Source organism: Camelina sativa, chromosome 11 (assembly GCF_030686135.1).
Source record: "Camelina sativa cultivar CO46 ecotype springtype chromosome 11, ASM3068613v1".
In the NCBI taxonomy this organism is placed as follows: Eukaryota; Viridiplantae; Streptophyta; class Magnoliopsida; order Brassicales; family Brassicaceae; genus Camelina; species Camelina sativa.
Genome location: NC_141890.1, coordinates 4,376,556 through 4,389,170, shown reverse-complemented (window position 1 = coordinate 4,389,170; position 12,615 = coordinate 4,376,556). Strand labels below are relative to the sequence as shown.

General features: G+C 35.7%; 3 protein-coding genes across 5 annotated transcripts; 2 read left to right on the top strand and 1 right to left on the bottom strand.

Moving 5' to 3' along the window:
• Positions 1-44: 44 nt before the first annotated feature.
• LOC104721660 (lariat debranching enzyme) lies at positions 45-2,839 on the bottom strand. Of its 2 annotated transcripts, none has more exons than XM_010439695.3 (11): positions 2,703-2,839; positions 2,497-2,557; positions 2,236-2,371; positions 1,975-2,132; positions 1,750-1,871; positions 1,407-1,600; positions 1,136-1,318; positions 934-1,052; positions 698-834; positions 465-584; positions 45-374 (listed from the first exon to the last, which is right to left on the bottom strand). In XM_010439695.3, exons 3-11 carry the CDS (start codon positions 2,356-2,358, stop codon positions 277-279), a joined length of 1,254 nt encoding a protein of 417 aa, XP_010437997.2. In that variant the 5' UTR covers positions 2,359-2,371; positions 2,497-2,557; positions 2,703-2,839; the 3' UTR covers positions 45-276. The 2 variants fall into 2 exon arrangements, with proteins under 2 accessions (XP_010437997.2, XP_087329291.1); XM_087473165.1 differs by having other exon boundaries at positions 2,497-2,554; positions 2,703-2,786.
• A 1,604-nt stretch (positions 2,840-4,443) lies between these two features.
• Positions 4,444-7,325, top strand: LOC104721659 (monogalactosyldiacylglycerol synthase 1, chloroplastic). 2 transcript variants are annotated; one of them, XM_010439692.3, is made up of 8 exons: positions 4,444-5,210; positions 5,434-5,606; positions 5,814-5,975; positions 6,062-6,203; positions 6,291-6,515; positions 6,603-6,665; positions 6,808-6,882; positions 6,968-7,325. In XM_010439692.3, the coding sequence occupies exons 1-8, from the start codon at positions 4,683-4,685 to the stop codon at positions 7,202-7,204; spliced, it is 1,605 nt and encodes a 534-aa protein (XP_010437994.1). In that variant the 5' UTR covers positions 4,444-4,682; the 3' UTR covers positions 7,205-7,325. The 2 variants fall into 2 exon arrangements, with proteins under 2 accessions (XP_010437994.1, XP_087329290.1); XM_087473164.1 differs by having other exon boundaries at positions 4,548-5,210; positions 5,421-5,606.
• A 48-nt stretch (positions 7,326-7,373) lies between these two features.
• Positions 7,374-9,162, top strand: LOC104721658 (putative diphthine methyl ester synthase). The gene is made up of 4 exons (XM_010439690.3): positions 7,374-7,513; positions 7,737-7,915; positions 8,015-8,139; positions 8,285-9,162. Exons 2-4 carry the CDS (start codon positions 7,766-7,768, stop codon positions 8,829-8,831), a joined length of 822 nt encoding a protein of 273 aa, XP_010437992.1. The 5' UTR covers positions 7,374-7,513; positions 7,737-7,765; the 3' UTR covers positions 8,832-9,162.
• The last annotated feature ends 3,453 nt before the right edge of the window (positions 9,163-12,615 follow it).

The window sequence follows — 12,615 nt, the reverse complement described above, 5'->3', positions numbered from 1 at the left end:
GTCGGTGAGTGTATTCCCAAGAAAATGCATGCAAAGACAACTTCTGGAAGAAAAAGTGATCCTACTTTCTTGAATAATGGATGAACACATTGGTTTCTGTCTTCGATACAATTTTTTATGATTCACTTTTCTTTAATATCACATGCAAACAAATAAAACCTGATATTCTAATCACAAAATCTCCACTAATGTGGTTGTTTTCCAGGTTGACGATTAAGCAGTCAAAGATTAGGGAAAGAACAAAGATTCTGACCACTGGAATGGAGAGATTCATGTCTAGTCTCTCGTAGGGTCATCCTCTTTTGCTTTCTCCATCTCTTCTATTTCATCAATGTCATCAATTGGGATTTCTTCGCTATCATATGTCGGAGTATCTGCAACACACAACATGACATGTTTGATTCTTGACATTCATACTATTATCGCAACAAAGTCCTCATCAGCAGGGAAAGCCATAATCATACCTGATGGAGCCAGTGAAGCAGGGATAGCGGTTCTTTCCCCTGTTACTGGTGATGAATCAAGGAGATAAGGGAGACCAAGGAGATCTAACAAAGACAGCGTCTGCGGATTCTGTGGGATCTCTACATAATTCCACAAGAATAATACACTTTTAATCGATTATCCGTATACTTTACATCATAGTAGATCTCATCAATATTTTACATAATGCTCTATACCCAACACATTAACTTACCAGGTATGGGATCAAAGATACGTTGTGATGGGTTATATGCTGGGACTGTCCTTGCAAACTCAAAAGGCTTAAACTGCCTTTCTTCTAACTTCTTCCTCACCCATTCACGGCTCTCTTGTATATCCATTCCAGCAGCGCTGTTGTCTCAAAACAATACGTAAGTAGGAGTAGAAAGATAAATGGAAGAAACATAAACATAACATGTCTTGGTATGTAGCTTTTTTCAGACGGTATACCTGAAGTTTGGGTATCTCTTAGTTAGCGGGAAAATGGAATTGAACTTTCGTGTTATTGCTAGCCACTCTTCATCGTATAGGATCTCAAAAGGTCCAGGCTCTGATTCGATTTTAATAATCTAATGAACATTTTAAGAAATTATAAGATATCCTTTTTGTTTCACAAGAACGAAGCACAAGGTGGACATGAAGGAATTAGAACCTGTAAAAACTTTTTCCCTGGTATGCATTTATCAAGGGCCAGAAACTTTGTCACTGAGCCATCGTTCCCATGTTGAACAGCAGCAGCAAATTTGCAGTGTAAGTGAGCTGAAAACCAATAGCGAGGCTTCAGTTTTTCCAGCAGTAAAGCCGCTGGTTTACTTCCAAGAGTTCTCTCCTCAATCTGTAATAAATTTGGTCAAATTAACTGCAAAGATCTCAAAACCAAAATGAAGAAATAGAATCATTCTCTCAAATTTATCACTTTTAACCTCTTGACGGAAGTATGGTTTTTGCCGCAAAAGTGCTTCAGAGTCTCCATAATCAGTAATTCCAACAGGCCAATCATGTGAGAGAAATATATCAAGCGGCTCTTCAAGTTGCATCAACTTGTGGACATCATACTCACGAACATGATAGACCGATCTGATGGTGCTCTCATTATATGGTGGCCGCTCAAAATGTCCTACTCACAAAAATGACTGATTTCACTTTACCAAACTACAAAGTTCCCTAAACTGGACATTTCCAATAAGATACACAACTCCGAAATCCAGGTTTTGCTATTTCTGAAAACTTGGTACTTAAATCAGAGAGATGAAGAAGTAAAAAAACCTGAACGGTAATGATGCCCATTGTAGATACCGGAAAGGCCTCCAATTCGCAGATTACCGAACTTAACAACTCCAGCATAACCCAAAAAATATACATTAGTGGCAGCCCAACCTCCATAATACCTAGAGCAACAAGCAGCAAACCCCATCAAGAACAGAACACATTTTTTAAGCTTCAGAATCCTAACTCAAGACAAGAATACTTAGAGAATAGTAAAAAACTTACAATTCCCACAAGTAGTTAGAAGCCTCGTGATTGCCACCGATGAAAATAGTGGGAATGGGAGCAACTTCTTGACCGGAATAGTACTTCCAAAAGGACTTCATCTCTCTGTATTTTCTAGGGACGTTAAGGCTATCCATATCTTTCTCGTTTCTAACAGCCTAAGAAGCAAAAGAACGAATCTTTCATAATTAAGAAGAAGAAGAAGGATCTAATGGGATAACAAACATTGTTTTTTCAGGAAGAAAAGTAAAGACTGATTACCTGAAAATCGCCGCAGCAGAGGAGGAGATCGACTTTAGTGTTGTGAATCTGTTCATGATGTTGAATTGTCTTGTACACATTGTCAAGGTCTCCGTGCATACAACCTTCAATTGCAATCTTCATCTTCTCTTTTGTTCTGACCAAAATTAGTTATTTAGAGAGTGATTACATTATTATCATCCACAAGCAAAAAGCACTTTGAAACTAAGAGTCTAAGATCAAACATACAATTTCATGCCCAGTTTCAATTTGAATTCGTACCGTAATAGTTTCACACGGGATGTAGAGATAGTTATTGGGTTTGTTCCTGAATAAAAAGCTGCTGCAAAGGACCAAGAAGCAGACGAGTTGAGTAGGAGGAACAGAGAAGAAGAAATAGAAGCTGGGATTTAGGGTTTGTTCTTTGTTGCGAATCAAAAGTGAGAAGAAGAAGAAGAAGAAGCACAATTTGAATAGATTTAACAAACCACGTCGTTTCGAACAGAAGAAATCAGCGGCGGGTGAGGAAGAGCTATCCACGGCGGTGAAGGAAGGTTACCCGGCGGCCGGGTAGTTACTAAATTGGAAATATAGCTTAAGAACGAGATATTATTCGGATGGGCCTATTTCTTTTATTGGGCTCATGAACCCATTATATATTTTAACCATTTTAACCCACTAAATATTTAGTACTTTTCTTTTTGGGTGGCACAAGTGCAACTGTACGTAGTTTCACTTATTTATTTATTTATTTTTTGTTAAAGATATGGTTTCACTTAACAAACAATAATTATATTTGAATGTCGAATAATTTTGATTTTTGAAATTACGATCTGTATGCTGTATGCTGTGTGACATTCCAGCCATAACGATGAGTTTCATAATTAGTTATTGTTTGTTTGTTTTCCTTGAAAAGTTCAAAGATGTGAAATGAAACTAACGAATGCGAGGAGATCCTAGATTTGATTGTACCTATATTTGTTGGATCTTAAAATAATCGGGAGTCAGGTTCATCGTAGTTTCCTTGTAAAACACTATATAATTGTTTAAGAATTTAGTTCAATAATAAAAATAACGCATGTGAAAGGCATGCATCGCCATCTTTTAGTTTCCACACGATGCGTGCCTTTTCTTGTTCTTTTAATTTGGTCGGACGTACTAATAACGAATTCTATTCCACAACGAGTTCCTTCAACTTTTTTTTTTTTTTTGTTAAAGAGTTCCTTCAACTTTTGTCCTCTCTAATCTAACCTTATTTTTTAAAACAAAATAATTATTATATTTGAGTAACTCAATATTAACTTTTAACAAATCAAAAGTATCTCAAGAATCTACTAGTATAAGATTAAGATAGAGAAACGAGTGGATAATTGGAAGCATGAACACATGGGCAGCAGAAAGCCAAAATTGACTCTCAAGTTTTTGAAAATTTGTTAAATGCAATAACTCGTCTGAATCGAATTGTATCATAACTCTCTTCTTCGTTATTTCTGGTTACCGAATTTATAACTCTTTTAGAAAACAAGAATTGTCGTTTTACGTAAAAGATGAATTGCTGTTTGAAAGATCACTTTACCAACCATATATATAGTATTTAGCAATCCGGTTGGTCATGTTTATATTTAACATCCATGTATAACTTATAATGTATTTTGTACATACTAGAGGATATTTTTTTAAAAAAAACGTTAGAAAACTCATATATAGATTAAATGCAAATAATCCAACGCCTATAGTTTTACACACTAGAGAACCTTCCAAAGAGAATCTGAAAATGCACCTCAAACTCTCGCATTCGAAACCTATGAGCCTAATCTATTATTATACAAAAAGACATATATACCTCTCTAGTATCATATAAAACCAATTGCAAACTCATGGTTTTAACCTCTTTCATAGAAAACAAAAACATTAATATACAAAAAAAAAAAAAAAAATGGAACACTTCCTCTCATATTGTTAATATAGTTTTTAAAGGGTGATAGTGATACCATTACGGCAGTACATGTAAGGACCAAACGCCTTTTATGTTTTTTGGTAAAGAAAAATGTGCTACAATTTATGAATTAATCTGTCCATTATGCGGACATCCATTTGTAGAAGATAAACTAGATACAGAATCTACAACAATTAATTTTTTTTTTAAAACTCCTATATATTAATGTATACACGATATTTTCAATTTAACTTGACAATATATAAATTGTTTGATTGGGGTTACCTTACCTCAGTTCTGGTAGAAATCAATTTGCCCATAGAGAGAATATTCGGATAAGTTTTTCGGTTTAGGCCAAAAACAATAAAAACTCTCTCCCCAATCGTATTTGTCCATCATCCCCACTCTGCTCTCTTCTTAAAAATCCTATCTTTTTCGTGGCTCCAATCTCTTTCTCCTCTCCCTTTGCATCTCTCTCCGTTTTGATCATTCATGGCTATTTGAATCTCTCTTCTCTCTCTAATCAAAAATTATGCAAAACCCTTCAACGGTAACCAATGATTCAGCAGCACCGGTCTTTGATTTCTTCCCACGGCTGAGAGGTTTAGCCTCTCTTAATCGATCTCCGTGTTCCAATTCAGATGGGTACGCTCTCTCGTCGTCCAATGCCTTGTACTTCAATGGCTTCAGGACTTTACCCACCCGAAGAAGAACGGGAAAAACCCTAGCTTCCCTTAGCTTGAACACTAAGAGCAGTGCTGGTTCGAGCCTGCGTAGGTTTATCAGCGAATTCAATAGCTTTATTAGGTTTCACTGCGATAAGGTTGTTCCGGAGAGCTTCGCCTCTGTTGGAGGAGTTGGGTTGTCGAGCGATGAGAATGGGGTTAGGGTAGATGCGAGTCATGAGGTTTTGGGTGAGGAGGGCTTGCCTTTGAATGGTGTTGAAGCTGATCGGCCGAAGAAAGTTTTGATTTTGATGAGTGATACTGGTGGTGGTCACAGAGCTTCCGCTGAAGCCATTAAAGCTGCTTTTAATCAGGAGTTTGGAGATGAGTACCAGGTTCGCCCTCGCATTTCCAATCTTGATTCATTGATTCCACTTTTGAGTATCTGTTTGGCTGCTAAGAGCAATGGGGAAGTTTTAAGCATTTGTATGTTTGGTTCATGTAAGTAGATGAGTATGAAACCGACTTTAAATTCAGTCAGGTTCTTGGGCTTGGGTGCTTTTTAAGTAGTGTGAGTCATTGTTGATTTTGTTCCATTCATTAAGAGTGCTTGCGCAGGTGTTTATTACGGATTTGTGGACAGATCATACGCCCTGGCCATTCAACCAGCTTCCCCGGAGCTATAATTTTCTGGTGAAACATGGAACTTTGTGGAAAATGACTTATTATGGTACAGCTCCACGCGTTATTCATCAATCTAATTTTGCAGCAACTTCGACTTTTATTGCCAGGTGAGGATTAAGGTCTATAGTTTGGAATAATTCATTTCTCTGTTCCAACTTTTACTATAAGAAGATTTTGATAAGAGTTCTCAAGTGTGCATATGAAGGATAGGCATCAAATTTAGCCTATAGCGTTCGTTGGTCTTTGCTTCTCTTATGGAATTCGCTCATGTCTTTTTCTTGTCCAATCTGATACCGTTGTTTTAAAACTTACAGGGAAATCGCCCAAGGGTTAATGAAATATCAACCGGACATCATAATCAGTGTTCATCCGTTGATGCAACATGTCCCACTTCGTGTCCTAAGATCAAAAGGCTTGCTTAAGAAAATTGTCTTCACCACGGTTATTACAGACTTAAGCACTTGCCATCCCACATGGTTAGTAATTTTATCCAATCCTTCCATTTGTAAAGGTCTACAGGCTCTTTTGATAAAGGTACAACATGCTTGTTTTTGATGTTTAGGTTTCATAAGCTTGTGACAAGATGTTATTGCCCATCAACAGAAGTTGCAAAAAGGGCGCAAAAAGCAGGACTTGAAACATCACAAATCAAAGTTTACGGCCTTCCGGTTCGACCTTCCTTTGTGAAACCAGTTCGCCCAAAGGTACGGTTTGGAAAGCTTCCTCTACTGGCTGGTCTATGTTACTTAAAACATATCCAAATGTAATAGTATCTTTCCGGAAAATCGCAGGTTGAACTAAGAAGGGAGCTAGGGATGGATGAGAATCTTCCAGCTGTATTGTTAATGGGTGGAGGAGAAGGGATGGGTCCCATCGAGGCAACAGCAAAAGCACTTGCAGATGCTTTGTATGACGAGAGCCTTGGTGAAGCAGTAGGTCAGGTTCTTGTAATCTGTGGACGAAACAAGAAACTCCAAAGCAAACTAAGTTCCTTAGATTGGAAAATCCCAGTCCAGGTACTCTACACTTCTCACTCTTCATACCAAATTAACATTCTTAGGCACTCGATGTAAGTCGCTGAAAGGATCTTCTTAATCTCATAGGTGAAGGGGTTTATAACGAAAATGGAGGAATGTATGGGTGCCTGTGACTGCATCATAACCAAGGTAAAGTAAACAGAACCAAATTATTTTGTTCTTAAAGTGGAGACCTGGATTGAACATTCCTACTCTCTTTTGTACCTGAAAAACAAGAGTGATCCTAGAACGATTGTTTCTTTATTTATCTTTGTCACTTGGGATTGTGCAGGCTGGTCCAGGCACTATAGCTGAAGCTATGATAAGAGGGCTACCGATAATCTTAAACGGTTACATAGCTGGTCAAGTAAGTTCCACTTTAAAGGCAGAGTCCCATTTCTATGTTAAAGTTCAGGTTCTCAATTTTGGGGGGTTGTTGATTATGAGCGCAGGAGGCAGGGAATGTGCCGTACGTGGTGGAGAACGGATGTGGGAAATTCTCAAAATCACCAAAAGAGATATCAGAGATCGTAGCAGATTGGTTTGGACCGGCATCAAAAGAGTTGGAGATAATGTCACAGAATGCGTTGAGGCTGGCTAGACCAGAAGCAGTGTTCAAGATAGTGCACGATATGCACAAGCTAGTCCGACAAAAAAATTGTCTACCTCAGCTCTCTTGCACTGCCTAATATATATATATATATATTGTGTAACTCTATTCATTAAATCACTCAAGTCCTCAAATCTTACTTCCTTTTTGGTTTCTTAGACAAGAGTGTGTAATAATTAGTAATCTATTTTTGCCCTCAATGCCAACAATACTCAGGGCCGATTACTCACTTTTTAATAAGGACCAAATAAGTATTAATTAAACTCTCAATTGAACTAAAGAAAAAGAAAAAACAAGACACAAAAAGGGTTTTGACCTTCTTCTTCTTGGCCGCTCGCTGAGGTTTATCGAGTGAGGGCTTTCCCAAATTTTCAACGCAATCTATCAGGTAAAGTTCGAATTTTTATCCTTCAATTCTATGGATCTGTTGGACTCTTCGATTTGTTCAGCCACCCACTTGTTTGGTCGAAGCAGTAGATTTATCTTTTTCCTTAGATCTAAAGTTCATCAACTGTGTCGTTGTTCTTCTGTTTTTTAAAGGTTTCATCTTTCTTGCGTTTCATGTGACTATCTGATTGAGTGATTAATCGTTGTTTGATTACTGTTGTCAGAGAGGCAGAAGAGAGCAGTAGCAGCAGAGATGTTGTATATTATAGGGTTAGGTTTAGGTGATGAAAAAGACATAACCTTGAGAGGACTCGAAGCTGTTAAGAAATCTCAGAAAGTATACATGGAAGCTTACACTTCTCTTTTGTCCTTTGGTCTCTCTGCTTCTGGTCTTTCCAATCTTGTAAGACTCTCAAAAACCCCCCTTGATTTAGTTAGATTCACTACTTTCCCAATTTTCTGATTTTAAAGCTTATGTTTTTATTTTATTTTGGTTTCTCAGGAAAACTTTTATGGGAAACAAATCATACTTGCTGATAGAGAAATGGTGGAAGAAAAGGCTGGTGATATGATTGAAGAAGCCATTGATAATGATATCGCTTTTCTCGTTGTTGGTGATCCTTTCGGGTACTTAATTCAAGCTTTATCAATCTCTTTGTTATTCAATTTTTATAGCTAATGTAGTTAGAGCAAGATACTACTACGCAGTTTATTTTGGGATTTATGTCTGATATAGTTGTTGTTGTTGTTTTGCTGGGAATGCAATTTGCAGAGCTACAACACATAGTGATCTTGTTGTTCGAGCTAAGACACTTGGTGTAAAAGTAGAGGTAGTGCACAATGCATCTGTGATGAATGCTGTTGGGATTTGTGGCCTGCAGCTTTACCATTATGGAGAGACTGTTTCAATCCCGTTCTTCACCGAGACTTGGAGACCTGATAGCTTTTACGAGAAGATCAAGAAGAACCGTTCTCTTGGACTCCACACTCTCTGTCTACTAGATATCCGAGTGAAAGAGCCCACTTTTGAATCTCTTTGCAGAGGAGGGAACAAACAGTATGAACCACCCAGGTATATGACTGTTAATACAGCGATCGAGCAGCTTCTAGAAGTTGAGCAAAAGCATGGGGAATCTGTTTATGGTGAAGACACAGAGTGTGTGGGCTTTGCACGGCTTGGCTCTGAGGACCAGAAGATAGTTGCAGGGACTATGAAGCAACTAGAGAGTGTTGATTTTGGAGCGCCGTTGCATTGTCTTGTGATAGTAGGCAAAACTCATCCGGTGGAAGAAGAGATGTTAGAGTTTTACAAATACTAAAATGCAGATTAAAAGACCACAGGACTGAAGAACAGCTATATCTTTGTTCGCAAAGCTTCAGGGCGGAGCAAGAATGATGAAGATGTTCCTTTGAGGAAGAGATTGAAACCAGGAACCGATAGGTGAAGCACTTTTTTTTTTTCATTTTTTTACTCTCGTAGTTTTGATGTTACATAAGCATAACTATGATGTGACTTCGAATATGAGACAGAGGTGATGAGACAGAGGTGGGTATTGAAATATTTTTTTGGTTTTGATCTAAGCCGGACTTTGTTTCAGAGAATTTCATTTTGGGATTTATATGGTATGGTTTGAGGATCTAAAACCAAAAGAGAACTTTGTTCGGTTTGTTTTTTGTTCGTTTTGGTTCTTTTGGGTCGATAAATTAGTTCGATTTTACCTTCAAATTTTTTTGACTTTAGTATTAAGTAGGATTAACAGGTTACACAACCTGTCCCAACTCCTAAGATTATAATTTGTTGGTCCTTAGAACTGAGAAAATTTGTAATGTTCACATGTAGTAATGTTTATTTAAAAGGAAACATCGGTTTAATCAGAATTTTAATCAAGCACACATAAAAATAAAATCAAACCCACCAAAATATCAATTTTTAAAAAGTTAATATATAAATGACTTTTTTTCAAGTTTAATGTAGAGATCAAAATCCGAGTCTTACTTTTTAAGAAGTTTGGTATGGGGTGGATTCGGGATCTGGTCGTAACGAAAGACCACAGAGTTCAAATTCAACTCCAAGTCTTTTTAAAATTCGACAAGTAAGCCTTTTAACAACAGAGAAGAAAACAAGACTGCATTAGGTGATGCACAAACGATGACGTAGCTGAGGCTGACGAATCATGAATTGCATCACACTACCATTCAAAAAAAAGACGCATGCATGGAGTGGAATATTATATTTTGGCTAAAAAGTCCCATGACTTTTGAGTTTTCAGCAACTAGTCTGTATAGTTTTACTTAAACTTAGCTTACACACATCCCATTTGGTCGTCCATTTTCTATTAGTTCCTGAAATCTATCTAACTAATTTAATTGTTCCATTTGGTTTTAACTTATAAATTAGCTCGACTCATATCGACTTGAGTCTTTCTTAAAGATATTATATTATACTGTATATGGTTGTTACGCTGAGAAAGTTTAATAGTGTTCTATCGTACACACTACACACTATGTAATATGCAATAGAATAGACTTATTAATTGTTCAGAGTTTTTTTTTTTCATTTAAAGTCACGTGTATATAAATTAAATATATCATATCAAAGTCGAAGAAAACGATTATTTTCCTGGAAGAATAAGTGTTTAATATATCTCCGATATGAAGAAATTAATAGATATACTAAGAAAACTCAAAATATTATATTATGATTTCAGACGGTGTGTAATCAAATTAATCATTCATAAGTCATAAGTTTCTAATGTTACGTTTAATTTGGAAGTTGTCTTTTATTTTTTTCGTTGGACTATTGAAGGATAGTTAGTTTCGTGAAGCAAAAGACCAAAAAAAAAAATATATATATATATAAAAACGTTACTGGATCATGCTTATGCATCGATGCATAAACTAGGTAATGACGTCATAGTATTGACGTCGTCATGTAGAATATATCCGAGGAGGGGAGTTCGAGTTTTAGACGACGACTTAAAAAAGATTGTCTTATTATAAGACTTATCACACTCCACCTAGGAGGATCAATAAACTAAACAACTTTTATGATTTTTCCAACCGTGATATACTTGTTTAATTTACTTCTCCATGAACCGGCCCTAACTTATTTCTTCAATAGTAATATTATTGTTGCTCCACCTGATTATATTTTAAAATCATTCTTGTTTAATAAGAATTAGAGTAAATGTTGAATTTAAATATCGATTTCTGAGAGAAAAGGAACTTACATGAGTTGTATTTGGTCTGAGAATTAAAAAAAAAATCTAACCATATTTATGTTTTAAATTTTAGTTCTATCAGAAAAGAACAAAATTCAGATAGTTTGATAATTTTTTTTTTTCTTTTGGGGAAAAATGATAACAAGTTTGAATGTTTCTAATAGATATGATTCATCCGTCTCATCGTCTCAATCTAAATTGACAACCTACATCAATAAAATCAAAATGCATGGTCTACCAGAGTCTTAAGAATCTCAATCGCACTAACGATTTTTCTAAATGTTCATGTAAAAGTAGTTAAGTATTTTGTATCCTAGTGTTTGAAATAAACGGAACAATTAAGATGACACTAAAATTCACAACTTTGAACAAACAAAGGAAAAAAAGAAAAGGTGACAAGAAAAAAAAGAGGTCGGTGTCGCAGCCGCCCAAGGTGGCAACTTGTTCACACCACCATTCATCCTAATAATAAGTAATACTCCAATAATAGGGAAGGCCTCTCTCTCTCACAACTTGGAAGTCACGGTCGAGTCCGGTCAAGATTTGTTGCCCTTTTCCCGTGTGGGCTCACCCCACTCTTTGTTTTCTTGCTACCCAAAAACTTCCACGTTTTTGTTTCACTCTCCCAATTTATTTATACTTTTTTTTTTTTGTCGGCTAATATTTTTCATATGTTTTTGTTTACCATTTTCCGCTAGAAATGTTTTTTCCTACTGACTTGATTAATCACGCCATGTGATTGGTAGCTTTCTCAAACATTACTCTCAACACCAATCTTTTAGTAATTTGTATCTCTAAGAAGAAGCTACTAATAGTGGTCTCGTGTTATAATAACACACGGTTAACGATGTTACTATACATTTATATTCATCGGTGCAATGTGAATACTGCTCATCTAACTAGTTGTTTCTTTAGTACTATTGATAAAGATATGCAGCGAAGAAAATAAATATGCTAATAGAAAAATAATTGCCGACCTCCAAGATCAGAGTCAATGGTCAAGCAAGTCAAGGGAAAGTTCGTAACTGTTATGAATCTCCACAAAACAAAAAAACAAAAATTAACAGGACATAAAAGAAACACGGAATCCCCTACCTTATTTAAAATAATTAAAAGTAATGACGTACCAAATTTTCTTAGGGCATGGGGACACTCCCGCCGATATTATTGATTTTTTTTTCGATCGAATTCTTTCTTTCTTTTTTTTTTGTATAACTTATTTTTATCATTTGTTTTAGTTGGTTTTTGTTTTTGGATCTAGACTTGAAGAAAGTTTCTAAGTCTTTGGACGGTATTTCGGTTTTTCTATAATTTCAATTTTGAAAAAGTATATATGATCACACAGTCACTACATAAATAAATAAAACTAAACAAAAAGATGTACCTTTTTTAATGAAATTATTAGCAAACTGAAAATATCTAGATACTAATGTTATTAAAATATGGTACTACAAAACAAAACCATAGCTCTTTTTTTTCTTTTTCTTATATATAGTATAATTAATTATATTTTAAAATATATCGAATAAATAATATATTTTTAGGTAAGAAATCAACATATAGTATATAGAAGATGATTACGACAGTAAAATTAACCCACGTACATACCGCATATAAGAAACTACGATAGCTTATAACTCAATTTAGAAAGTTTGTATTACAATCCCATAATTTTAGCCAATCACACTGGTGATTTAATTAGACAGCTTTTTCATGTCTTGTTCTGCTTTTTTTTTTTTTTTTTATAAAAAAAAATTATTTATGAAAGTCTTTAATGTCTTCTGGACTTTATAAGAAGACAGCTTTTTTTAGATTTATCTTCACTTTCCAACAACTTTCCTTCCTAACAAATCCAAAACCTCTTTCTTTAATCATATTGTAC

What these genes read in the sequence shown, in the direction of transcription:
- LOC104721659 (XM_010439692.3), top strand. Translation starts at nt 4,683, where the DNA reads ATGCAAAACCCTTCAACGGTAACCAATGATTCAGCAGCACCGGTCTTT. An exon ending in AGCACTTGCCATCCCACATG is followed by an intron (nt 5,976 to 6,061) that starts GTTAGTAATTTT and finishes TTTGATGTTTAG; the next exon opens with GTTTCATAAGCTTGTGACAA. An exon ending in TGAAACCAGTTCGCCCAAAG is followed by an intron (nt 6,204 to 6,290) that starts GTACGGTTTGGA and finishes GGAAAATCGCAG; the next exon opens with GTTGAACTAAGAAGGGAGCT.
- LOC104721660 (XM_010439695.3), bottom strand. Translation starts at nt 2,358, where the DNA reads ATGAAGATTGCAATTGAAGGTTGTATGCACGGAGACCTTGACAATGTG. An exon ending in AAGAGATACCCAAACTTCAG is followed by an intron (nt 835 to 933) that starts GTATACCGTCTG and finishes TTGAGACAACAG; the next exon opens with CGCTGCTGGAATGGATATAC. An exon ending in TGCTTCACTGGCTCCATCAG is followed by an intron (nt 375 to 464) that starts GTATGATTATGG and finishes TGTGTGTTGCAG; the next exon opens with ATACTCCGACATATGATAGC.
- LOC104721658 (XM_010439690.3), top strand. Translation starts at nt 7,766, where the DNA reads ATGTTGTATATTATAGGGTTAGGTTTAGGTGATGAAAAAGACATAACC. An exon ending in CTTCTGGTCTTTCCAATCTT is followed by an intron (nt 7,916 to 8,014) that starts GTAAGACTCTCA and finishes TTGGTTTCTCAG; the next exon opens with GAAAACTTTTATGGGAAACA. An exon ending in GTTGTTGGTGATCCTTTCGG is followed by an intron (nt 8,140 to 8,284) that starts GTACTTAATTCA and finishes TGCAATTTGCAG; the next exon opens with AGCTACAACACATAGTGATC.